The sequence below is a fragment of the Molossus molossus genome, unplaced genomic scaffold (assembly GCF_014108415.1).
Source record: "Molossus molossus isolate mMolMol1 unplaced genomic scaffold, mMolMol1.p scaffold_m16_p_1, whole genome shotgun sequence".
NCBI classification, from domain to species: domain Eukaryota; kingdom Metazoa; phylum Chordata; class Mammalia; order Chiroptera; family Molossidae; genus Molossus; species Molossus molossus.
The window spans coordinates 58,173,194-58,186,312 of record NW_023425344.1 but is presented as its reverse complement, the minus strand read 5'-3'; the positions used below and the strand labels follow the sequence as shown (position 1 = coordinate 58,186,312).

General features: G+C 41.6%; 1 protein-coding gene across 3 annotated transcripts in view; it reads right to left on the bottom strand.

The window, feature by feature from the left end:
* Positions 1-3,107: 3,107 nt before the first annotated feature.
* Positions 3,108-13,119, bottom strand: part of BMP2K (BMP2 inducible kinase) — a 127,096-nt gene continuing 117,084 nt past the window's right edge. For all 3 annotated transcript variants that reach the window (XM_036260447.1, XM_036260457.1, XM_036260468.1), the window contains one exon: positions 3,108-4,555. In XM_036260447.1, coding sequence (XP_036116340.1) covers positions 3,123-4,555 — 1,433 coding nt within the window. In that variant the 3' untranslated portion in view covers positions 3,108-3,122. The remainder of the gene's footprint in view (positions 4,556-13,119) is intronic.

Here is a 13,119-nt window from a genome sequence, read left to right as displayed (position 1 = left end):
GGAGCGGAGAGCGGCCCACCCTGGCACCTCCACCAGCAAGATGAGGAGGAGAATCTATCACTGTTCAACAATGACCAGGGCAGAGTCAGAAGGTGCATTTATCTACAGTCCCGAATAATGTCATAGCTGTGTCCAAATACACCGGGTCAGTGGGACAATGACACCATTTCCCCAGGTGATGCTTTTGAATAAATATTCTAGTCAGTTAAATGTCCATCCAGCCCACCTTTCCTCCTCCACCTAACATATATATACCAGGCAACTTTTGTGTCTTAACAGATACATTCTTCAATGCCATAAAAGCTCATCTTTACTAACATTTTGCTGAAGTGATTCTATTAAAATAAGTAAGCAAATGGTCCACTTCTGTAAAGATTATTCAGAATCAACAAGCATGATTAAAGCTGTTAGAGCAGAAATAACTTTGGCCTCAGATTTTTGCTAGCTTCATAATATGTTCTTCCCTTGGTGATGTTCAAGTATTACAGGTTTAGAATTATAACTGTTTAACATGCCAAAGAAGCACAGAGCACACCTGATTAATAATAGGAAAATAATTTCTTTTCAACTTTCTTTCTTTAAATAAGAATTGGACCATCCCATAATAGAGCCAAACTATTACTGAGTGCTGTGTGCCAAGTATATGTTAAACTTTTTCACATGCCTTGGGAGCTTTATTCTCATAATTCTCATAAGAGAATGACCTGGGCATCAGCTGTATGGAGTGACCTACATCCTAACAGTAGTGGGAGCAGATGACTGCAAATGGAAAGCAACCCTCATCCTGTACTGCTTGGGGAAATGCCTCTACTTCAACACAAAGAAGTCTCCCATTTCTATCCCACCCAGTCCCCTGATGAATCCTGTGTTTCCTCTGAGCTATAATCTGTAAAGAGGAAAGTCACTGGGCTGTGATACAAGAAACATACTAATGTGAGTATTTTAAACAATGTCAAAGTTGTTTATCCAACTTTATAATTTACCCAACATTATAAGCCAGAGTCTAAGTCATTTAAAAATATTCAGTGTGTTGATGAAAAGCAAGTGTAAGCAAGTCCTTAGAGACCACACTAATTTATGCACTACCCCTTCTAAATTACAAAGCTCATGAGGTCTAGCAGTGAGACCAAGGCCAAGGACTAAAATAGTCAAAGAAGCATTACTGTGTACACATCAACCAACAGATTTTCATTAAAAAGAAAAAAAAAATTCTTCTGTTTGATACAAACCTACTGTACTTCATGAATTTACTATATGTAATCAACTCTCCACTTTTATAAGAAAGTATCCCTTGAATCTACTTTGTAAAGTTTTAAAGAACCTCTACTTAAGCATTTGCATTAGCAGTATTAATCAACCTGAGAATCAGACAAAAAAAAGGTGCAAACAAAGTATTTGCCTTTGGCACAGGACAAGTACCGGTGCAGCCAGGCTCCCAGGCACAGCTCGTAAGCCGTGATGGGATGTTTGGTCTGCCTCCACTCACTGTGCTTCACATACTGCTTCCCTGTGTGTCCACCAATCTGTTTCCATCTTAAAGTAGAAAAGAGAAGCAATAAAAAGGAATATATGGTATAGTTACATATATATTGCTTCTTTCCAAGTTTAGAACTGTGAAAGCAAGCAAACAGCTCATCCCAATAGGGACACTATAATTAAGAGATTCTAATAAGATTACTCATAAAATACACTTTAATTGGGTTCAAAGAATTAATTTAAAATATAGTAATCAAGGGGAGTGCCAGCTGAAAAGGGTTTCCACTCTTTGTAAATAGCTTTATCAGTCCTAGAAACTGCTCATTGTTCATTTGATAGGGAAGGACAGTCAATTATAACTTTAAATACTTGAAGACATAAGCACAGATACTGTATTCACATTGATTCATATATGCAATTTCTCATCAGACAATTTCTATAAAATCTCAAGTTTCTAATTAGGATTTGTGGCGTTAAAAAAAGGCAATTTGGTAGCTGGGTTCATTCACTAAAGACATAATCAATGAACGGAGTTAAGACACTAGTCCCTCATCATCTGATGCCTTACGGCCGTTTTCAGATCTCGTCTCTCAGTGCAGAGGTACTCACAGCAGGGTCCGTCCTGCCCGTAAGGCCTGTGGCTTTCCCTGTTCTGTGCACTTCACCACAACCACTCCACCCCCAAACCTAACGAAAATCACTGTCGCTCATGACTTGAGGAACATTTGGTGAAGGTGGTGATTTAATCAAGTATGTTACTAAATGCAACATGATTTTACATTGTAAACATCTTTTAAAAAACTCAGGATTTCAGCTACATATTTTTTTCCTGAAATAAAAATTCTATATAACCCTTATCCTCAGTCCCAGTTTTCCAATAATCTCCTTTATTAGGGACATGATAAAATTTTTGAGCAAGAAGTCATTAAAAAGCAGAATACTAGATGTTCTTCAAGTACTGCTTTTTCTCCCATATCATTTTTTCTTATACATTTTGCACACGTCAGATATCTCAAGTTTTTGTTCCAGGCTTCTATGTAGATATTCCATATTAATGGCACTTGTTTTTAAAAATGAAAGTTTTAGGCACAATAGTTACTTCTGGCTCTGCTTTGTAGAGAAAGGTACAAGGACTAAAATCTCTGCATTCTCCAGATGATAGCTTTCTAATATTTTATGAGAAAAGGATTCCGTTTTACTGTGTGGAAATGAGAAGTGACCTTTAAAAAATCCACAAGTGCAACCTATATACGTACAGACAACCTTGGCTTTAATGCTGGGTTCTGGAATGAGCCTGGATATGCACAAAAAGTGACATTCTGGCATAAAAATAGCAGCACAGCTCTCCAGCCCCCTCCAGTGGCTGCACTGCGAACGCCACACGCTGGCCCTGCATCTCTGTGCTGCTGTCTGAACCCACCGTCAGAGCTTCCGATTCGGCTCCCTCTTCCTGTGTGGAAGAGACACCAAGTTCCTACCCTGTGGAGACACACCCGTTTGCTATTTGGTTTATTTAAAAAACACCTATTCTGATTGACCTGTAAGAATGAATGCTATAAAGAGCTATACAAATACATTTTCTTTCAAATTCATAAAACTATTCATACTTTTTGAAACGAGTTAACAGCTAGAGTCCATCGAAGCATCTACTGTTTAGAAGGAAATGGAGCAGCACCAAATGGGTCTAACTCAACTGCCTGGGGCTGCTGGGGCTGAGGTGAAGTGATGCTTTGCACCACCAGCTCTGTGAAGGGCACAGCACCGAAATCGTCCATTTTCAGCGCATCTGCACTGTGGAATGACCCATGGAGGGAATTGGGTCTTGGCCGCCCAGGCAGCACGGGGTTGTGGTCAGTACAGATGTCGCTCAGGCCCGGATGTGAAGGGTGCCAGGGCAGGTCTGGGGGATGGAAGGGTTTGGCCCCAAAGGGGTCCAACAGGCTCTCGTCAGGAGGCAGGACATTCCCTCTGTCTTTCCCATCAGTCAGCGCAACGCTGATGTTCTCCTTGGAGTCTGAGATGGTCAAAAACTCGTTGCTGCTCTGGGAGTCTCGGCGGCCCACCTTCTTGTGCCTGCGGGCCCTCTCCGGGGTGCGGAACGGGGGCTTCAGCGTCTTCTTCGCGCTGCTCGGGGTGCCGTGGTGCCGCTTCCCGTTACTTTTGGACACGTCCTGCTTTGTGCGCCTTTGGCGAGAGGACAGTTTCTGCAAGCTACGCTGTTTGACTTTCTGCTGCTGACTCCCGGTTATCTCCTCGAAGGGCACAAGCCCAAAAAGGTCCTCGTGACTATCACTTTTACCGGTGGAAGTGGGAAAGGGCTGAAATGGAGTACAGCCAAATATATCTACACTTTTGGGACAACCAGGGAGAGCCTGTGCTTCCGGCCCCGCTGCACGGCCATCCTGCGCATTCGCCCTCTTGCTGAAAGGTGCCTTGGTGAACACATCGAATTCCTCGCGCTCCAGTCCCACAGTAGGAAAACAGGTCTGTCGAGAGAGGTTCTTCTCGTTTTCCCCCAGTTGGGGCTGTCGAGCTGGCACTGCAAAGGGGACAGCACCGAACACATCAAACTCCTGTTGGGGAGTTGCCACTCCAACATCAGAGGGGGCCTGGGCTGGGCTCAGGGGTGTCACATTCGTGTTTTGGATTGGTCCGCTGCCGGATGTGTCTCTGTAAGCGGGGCCCCCGTCACCGTACTTGGCTTTGGCCTGTTCATAATCAGAGTCAGAGCTATGTTTCTCGTCCTCTTCCTCATCTTCAGAGTCCATGAGGAGAGGCCGATGACCCAGATTCTCCGGTTCGGTATCATCATCATTGAAATCTTGTTCTCCCTGAAGAACTTCTTCATCCTCTGGCTCTTCCTCTTCACTGCTCTTGGGAGAAGGGGGATCTGATTCAAAGTCACTTTCAGACTCGTCGTTTCCCTTCTGTACTTGACCCTGTACCGACGAACTCGCTGAGGTTTTCTTTACAGCCCTGTGGTCTTTAGATACTGGACTTGTCTTTCTATTCTTCATAGGATTTGCAGAGCTATTTTCTTGATCCATGGATGAATGTTCCATTTTCTTTTCAGGAGAACCTGCAGGTTCAAAGAAAAATTATTATAGCATTCTAATACATTTCAAAAACCATTTGCACTAAACACTATTCACTAACACAAAGCATTCCAAATCCCTCAAACCGGTTCCCTTCGAGTAAGAAATGATGTCCATTTTTGTCATTAGGCTTGGGGAATGCCACTTGTTCCAACTAGATCAGCGGTTCTCAACCTGTGGGTCGTGACCCCTTTGGGGGTCGAATGACCTCTTCACGGGGGTCGCCTAAGACCATCGGAAAACACATGATTTCCGATGGTCGTAGGAACTGAGACACCGCTCCTCTATCAGTCTCCAGGCGGGTCCGCCCACATGCAACATGAGGAACTGCATTAAAGGGCCGCAGCATTAAGAAGGTTGAGAACCACTGAACTAGAGACTTCCTTTTCTTGGTTCCCTACACGCCGCCTCCTCGGCACTGGCCCTCACCGACAGCTGACTTTTATTTATAATATCTGGATCTGGGGATATTGTGCACAAGCACCTTTTCTCTACCCACCTTCAGAGTAAGATGATTCAGATAACTTCCCCTGCAATTATCTGCTTACATTTACCAAACAACCTTCTGCTTATATTTCACTCAATTCTAAACTTTCCCCATAGATATCAACAAGTATGAATAGCTAGTCTGCTAATTATGTGTTTTGCTATAGTCTTCTTAATTGGCATTCCATCTTTCTGGTAAAGTATCTTATGAGTTGGGTTAACATGAAATGCACCCCCACAGCCTGACCAAAGCTAAGGACCAGGTACTGAACTGAGACTGTCCCGGGGACATCTGCCTTCTCTAGATGGCACAGCTTCCTTTAACTCTCGTTTCTATACTACTACACGTTACAGTAAAACATGTTACCCTTTAAAAAAAATCTTAACTATCACTATGGTCACAGTATGATTGGTAATCAAGCTGCATAAGAGTGCTTTACAATTTCATTAAATGGTATATAATAAAGATACAGTATATTTATATGACGATGTACTGCCATCCCAATACATCGATGTACTGAATTGATTTTCCAGAGGTGGCATTGATCAAACTGAACTGATACAGCCACATGTCATGCACCCTTTCCCATCCTTTGACTAATTAGCTCGGGTTGGAAGTACAGTCAGCACTTATGAAAACTAGTTAGCTTATGATGGAAGGATTATTCCCTTCCCATTAGTAACATGGTGCTCCTATGGTGTGTGACGCCTGAGCTATTATTTCCTTCTCTTTGAAAGACAGTTCTGTTGTCTTCCTGCCTCTCTGACCACTCTCTGTCATATTGGTAGAGACTTCTCTTCCACTAGCATCTCCTTAAACATGTATGTTCCCCAGGGTCTGTCCTTGGTTGTCCTTCTCCTCGGCACGTCTTCCCCAGGTCTTAACTAATGTACGTTAATTGTCACATATACCATAATGGCTGGATATCTAATACTATGGATACTTACCTATTTTACTCATCTCATACTTATCATGAATATGTATCCTATCATTACTTCAAACTCAAACTCAATAATTTCAAAAGAAATCACCTTTCCTCTTAAAATGGGCTCCTCACCTGTACTCTCCAAATTCCCTCTGAACACTTCCATCTCCTAGTTCTACAAACTAGAAGAAATTTGTAAATCATTTTCCCTCTAACCACCAGTGTTTTAAAAATCTCTCAACTCTGTTCCCTCCTCTCCCTCTGCCAGCTGTTCATTTCATTCCCTCCTTCTCTCTTGTCTGCAGCTCCTGAGTCTCTGCACCTGCCCGTCTGCCTCCAGTCCCACATCCCCCCGCTGCCCCTCTCCGAGGTTAGCATGCTTGAGGGACTGAGAACAGGCCCCTGTGCCTGCAGCACAGTGAGCACAGGGCAGACTGTACAGGGCAGACTGTACAGTATGAGGGAGGAGGACGGGAAGGACCAAACTGTGGAGGTCCCTTTATGGCCATGAAGAGTTTGGATTTTGTTCTAAATTGTGTAGTGAGTGGGAAGCCATTACAAAGCTATATTTAAAATGGATGTCATGATCAGACTGATATTTCAAAAAGATAACCGACCAAAGAGTGGGTGCAAAGTGGGCAGACCAGGGAAGAGGAAACTGTGCTCATCCAAGTGAGAGAGATGGTGGCCTGGACCAAGGTGGTGGCAGAGTCGAAAGCAGTGGAGTAAGAGACTGGGGAGGAAACCTCTGGACAGGTGGCGGTGCCATCAGCAGACAGAGAAGAGGGAGTAAAGATGAGCTGGGAAGCAGACGACAGCATCAGGAATTGGTCTGGGACACAGAGCCCGAGGTATCTGTAAGACGTTTAAGTGCGAGCAGGTAACTCTCTGGAGCACGATGGTTGGTTTTTAGCTGGAGAAACAGATTTGGGAAGTCCTCACGAGGCAGAGGATATGAAGAGTCACAACTCTGAAGGAAACCACCTAGGAAGACAGTACACGAGGAAAAGGGGATCCGACACAGCTCTCGGGCATCAGGGACCTGCACAGCCAACTGGAAATGCCTGAGAAGGACCAACACCAGGTGAGGGCAACACCACGGAGACAGGGGCCAGAGAGGCAAGTGCTCCTGGGGGGGGGGGGGCAGAAAACAGCTGAGTGATGCAGGGATCTCCGAGGAGGACCTGAGGACAGAAAGCAGTCACAGGCTCTGGTGGGCAATTGTGAAGTGAGGGGTGGGCAGGAAATCTAGTGGGGCTGAGTGAGGGGGAGACATGGAGAATGCCATCAGGTTGTACTTAAATACAAACACAATCTTCATCCTTTTTGTTCACCTGCCAGGTCCTTGAAACCAGCAAAGAGCTATATGCTGTTTCTTTACAAATGTAGAGTAGGCTTATCTTAAATCCTAACAGATTAAACCCAAATCAAATGCAGAGTCTCCATTTTCACTTCTCCATATAGCATACTTCTGATATGAAAACCAAAGATTACTTTTAGATTAGCCACTGAATTTATCTTCATGAATTTTTATTCAAAAGGAAAAGATGGCCAGGACATGTGACCATGCCTCAGGCTGGGAACTTCCCTGTGAGGCGCTGTAACCTACGGCAGGCGCACCCTCAGCAACACTGCAGTGCGTCTCCGAAGGGCCTCCTGCAGGAGCTGTCCCCGGAACAAGAACAGCCGCGCTTTGGTCTCAGGCAGCTGCCTTGATGAAACGCTGCTCACCTAGAAGATGCTCATTACAGTAAAGGTGCTGTCCTGTTCTACACAAAACAATCCCGCATAATTTTATGAAACTTAAATTTCCCAAATCTCCTTCACTACACTTTTATTTACATGGAACAATTACAGACCTTTATAAACAATTTTGCTGAAAGCACTTTGGGAAAATGCTGCCCTACAGTTTCTGTGGGAAAATGTCCACTTCTAGGGCACAGAGCTTTGCCCCTAAAGGTCTCCTGGAACATTTGACAGGACCAAAATCCTTCCATTGACCTTCTTTTTGTTATTCTTATATTCTAACCCTTCTTCTAAACTGCCTGTTTCCTTTGCCCTACTGGTCAACACTGCTTTCCACACGTCACCTCTTCTCATTCTGTCTGCTCTTTGTCAGCTCCTCAAAGTTGTATTAATGGAGAGACACATTTCTTGGTTGTAAAGTGCTACACAGATCTATATTTTAATTGTCAGTGTGGATATAAATTTATGGGGTTTTGTTCACTTACCATTTTCAGTGCATCTTTACAGGTAGCAATAATAGTCCATTATTAATTCTGACAGAAACATGATAAAACGTTGTGTATATAACATGTAACTACCTATAGAACCTCTAGGTTGTTTCTAGTCTCAGCATTTTTCATGATCATGTATTTTTCTCCTTGTGTTTGTGTGTGTGTGGGGGGGGATAAAACTCTCCTTTTAAAATATCAATTTAACTTTATCAACTTACTGTTATTTCCTCCTTATGCATAATTAATACACAGCTAATAAAGTTAACCCAGAAAGTCTCTGACAAGATCACAGCTAAATGTTCTGTTCCCGAATATGTAATGAGGGCGTCAATACAGCATCATGCTATGAGGGAACAGTACAAGAACTTTTGCTACGTAAGACTGTCATAAAGAAAGCACTTAAAGTAGTGCCTGGTGTAATCACTTGATAAAGTTAACAATCACTGTCATCTCCAAGGCAAGGCCACACTATCCGTTACACTCCAACCTCCTCGCAACTTTTCTGGACTCAATAACTGAAGGTGAATCTAAAAGAGAGGGAAGAGTGGGGAAAAGGAAGAAAGGAGGATGCAATTCTATGGCTAATTCAAGAGTAATTCAGGTCACGAGGTTGTACCCCTGAAACTAAAATAAATATTGCAGGTCAACTGGAACTGAAAAATTTAAATATATTAAAAAATAAGCACACATACACACAAAAGAGTAGTTTAGGTCCACTTTAGAACTGACCAGAAATAAATAGGCAAACAAATGTCTGTCCACACACCACAAGGCTGCATTTTGGATCTTGGAAACTATATCTGATTTTTAAATAGCTTGAGTTGAGAGCACAGTGTAAGAAATTTAAAAAGACTGCTTTCAAAAAGAATAAGAAAAGACACTATGATCTATGCCCTCTTTGTGGTTGCAGATAACAGCCCTGAAAAGTACAGGCAACAAGGGAAAGTTTGTATAGACAGACTAGTTTTATTTCTTTTATTGCCTTCCCTTCATAAAAATATTTATCCCAAGTCTCCCATATTCTCACAACCCACCCTGACACTGTCCATGTTTCTCTCACTCTCCGTCCTCCCACTCCCTCATCACCTGACGCGGAGCCAAGGGCCCAGGGAGCCTCTCACAGCGCATGATCAGCACCTCCAACGTTAAACACCACTGACAGGTGGGCTTCTCTCTCCAGCACCTCCTGCTGAGGAAAATTACATCAGGCTACACGTTACAACTAGCTAAGGTTTCACCGCTTATAGTCGCAGCTATCTATTTAATTGTCCTCTCTTCACTGTAAAATATAGAACTGAGAAAGAAATGGAATTATACAAAATTAAAAATTATTTCAGTATATTCTAAGGCTTTTAGTCCTATCCCATAGGCACAAAAGACTCAAAATTAGTATGACAAGTTGTAAGGCTGGTTACCAACTATACAACGTACAATACTTAAAAATGTGACCTCATTCCAGAGAGACCCGGGTTCGGTTCCCGCTAGGGGCATGTACCTCGGTTGCAGTTGTCCCTGGCCTTGGTTGGGTCGTGCGGGTGGCACCCACTCAATGTGTCCCTTTCACATTGATGTTTCTCTCTCCCTCTCTCTCTCTCTACCTCCCACTCTGTCTCAACAAAAATGGAAAAATGTCCTCAGGTGAGGATAAAAAAAAATAAAATAAAATAAAAATTAAAAAATGTGACCTCATAGCTAAGAGTGCTATCAGCTTTTCTAATCTATTTCTTTGCCTAAATATATTCCTATAATGAAAATAAAAAACACTCAGCTAATTCCTACTGTTTTCTCCTGGTGCCAAATTGCTCCTTCCCAGTTGTTGATTTACTATGAAATTTAAATCAGGATTATTTCATTGCTTAATTTCCCAAAAGTGTAACCTAAATATTGCCTTATAATTCAATATATCCTGAATCCTAATAATCCCTATATTTACTGAGATTTGTATTATTAACATAAAAATGGCTGTTTTTCAAGTAGGTGGAAGGGGAGTTATAAAATGCAGAATAAGCACTAAGAACATGTATTTAAAGCATAAACAAACATCTAGAATGTGACCAGGATCATACCTTAGTTACATCTTTTTCCTGTTAAGTGAGTTTGCAAAACACTCTGAAATATCATATACTGACCAAGTTGTACTTTGTCTCTAAGTAGGGCTTCCTTACACAAATACAGTAGGATGGTATTTTGATGGCTCCTAGTCAGGAGACTTTATTTCTGTTCTATGCCTTGAAACTACAAATTGTAAAGCTTTTAGCTTTTTCAGTAATCCTCATCTTCTGAAATTAGGTTTGATTGCTGGAAACAGCCAAAATGCAACCAGAGCCAGATCCTGAGAATAATGTGAGTGACTAAGATAGACAATGCAGATCTGGGTAAATTATTAAGAACAGCACCGATGGGTTATGAAGTCTCAAATTCTCTTGTTGTGACAGGTGAACTGTTTATCAAGGAAATTCCAAGTTAAGTACTAAAAACAAAGAGCAATGGAAGTCACTACAGTAAGTGTAAGAGAACTAGCACTTACTCTCATTGCTTTCTGGCTTAATATACCTCAGACAAAGAATTTCAAGATGTAGTTCAAAGCTAACTAAAGTAATGCGTCAATTATTCGATACTGTCAATAAAATAACAAACATTTACTAAATAAGTGAAATACCAAATTAACCATTTGGTAACAGTATGTACAAAATATATGTATCAGCTCTGGCTGGTGTGGGTCAGTGGTTAGAGCGTCATCCTGTACATCAAAGGGTTATGCGTTGGATTCCTGGCCAGGGCACATACCCAGGTTGTGGGAGGCAACCAATGGATGTTTCTCTCTCACATCAATGCTCCTCTCTCTCTAGAATCAATGAAAAACATATCCTTGGGTGAGGATTAAAATATATATAGCATACTTCCCTTCCCTCATCAGCACAGGAGACTAAATGAAAGTGTCCTTTGAGGACCTGTTCTCATTTGGAATCTGTGTGTCTCACTTTCCTTGTCTGTATCTGCCCCAGAGAGTTGTAGCAGAATTAAAGTGAGAAAGCTGCGTACAACAGTGCTGGCATGTGGCAGGAACTCATTAAAGGGCTATATTGTTATTGCTAATGTTTTATACCATCATTTCATAATTATTTACGGAGTACCTACTATATACTTACATATACTTGAAGGGGTTCTGAGACATGAATCAATAGAGGATAGTGACAATACTGTCAAATACATAAATAAGCGCCAAGGGTTTTTCACGTTATCTCGTAACTCCCTACCATTAAGCTCCCACAACAGGGTAAAAATGCCCTGTAAGGTTTGCTATGATCTTTACTCTTCAATTTTATCAACCCCATCTTCAAAACTGTTCCCCTTGGTTTCCATGGCAGATCACTGTCATTACTTCCAACCACTGTTACCACCCAATGCTCATTCCTTTTATTTCTCTTTTCTCTTTCCATTTCTATTGGTCAACTTAATCCCATTTCATAGCTTCAACTATATCTTCAAAGTAAAAAACAAGAATGGATTTTAATAATCTTAAACTAGGGAAAATAACTTGCCCAAGTTGAAGGCCATCCACAAAGACCATAGAGACGTCTCTGTTAATACCACTAGTTTAAAACTCTCATCTGTAAATTCTACAATTAGACTACCAGTAAAATATCATCACCAGCAAACATTCAAAATAGTGTATCATCAACCACATACAAAATACAACCAAATATTTACCATACATTTCTTTAATATCCCCTTTACAACACCATGTCTGAAAAGTTAAAAAAAAAATTTAGACCTACTATAATGGGCATTGTATTGTTTCTAGTTCAGCAAATAGTGTTTTGTTGAACTGTACAATAAACACTTTACATTGAGTATTTTATAGGGTTAAGTTCTAGAAATGCTGTAAGTTCTATTCAAAAATGAAAAAAATACTCAACTTTACAAAATCCACAGAAGATAAACACCACTATGGAAAAAAAAGTTTCAAATGGAAAAAAAATTAAAAACTGAGGTAGTAATACTCATACCTGATCAAATAGACTTCAAAATGAAGGCCATAACTAGAGACAAAGAAGGCCACTACATAATATTGAAAGGATTTATCCAACAGGAGGATATAACCTTGGTAAACATATATGCACCCAATATAGGAGCACCAAAATATATTTAAAAACTTCTGGAGGGCCCTGGCCAGTTTGGTCCAGCAGTTTGAGCGTCGGCCTGCGGTCCGGAGAGACCCGGGTTCGGTTCCCGCTAAGGGCACGTACTTCGGTTGCAGTCTGTCCCCGGCCCTGGTTGGTTGTGCGGGTGGCAGCCACTCGATGTGTCCCTTTACGTCGATGTTTCTCTCTCTCTCTCCCTTCCTCTCTCTCCCTCCCACTCTATCTGTACAAAAAATGGAAAAATATCCTCGGGTGAGGATAAAAAAAAAAAAAACTTCTGGAGGACTACAAAGGAGAAATCAACAGCAATACAGTCATAGCAGGGGACTTCAACACCCCGCTGACATCACTGGATAGATCCTCTAGAGTCTAGACAAAAAAATTAACAAGGAAACAGACTCTAAATGAAGCACTAAATGAAATGGATTTAATGGATATTTACACCCCAAAACTGCATAATTTACATTCTTCACAAGTGCATATGGGACATTCTCAAAGACAGACCACATGTTAGGACACTAAGTCTCTACAAGTTCAAGAAGACTGAAATCATATCGAGCATCTTCTCAGATCACAATGGCATGAAACTAGAAATCAATTACAGCAAAAACATTCAAAGACATAGAGGCTAAATAGCACATTATTAAACAATGAATGGGTCACCAAGGAGATCAAGGAAGAAATTAAAAACTTCCTGGAAACCAATGAAAATGAACACACAGCCACACAAAATCTATGGGACGCAGTGAAAGCA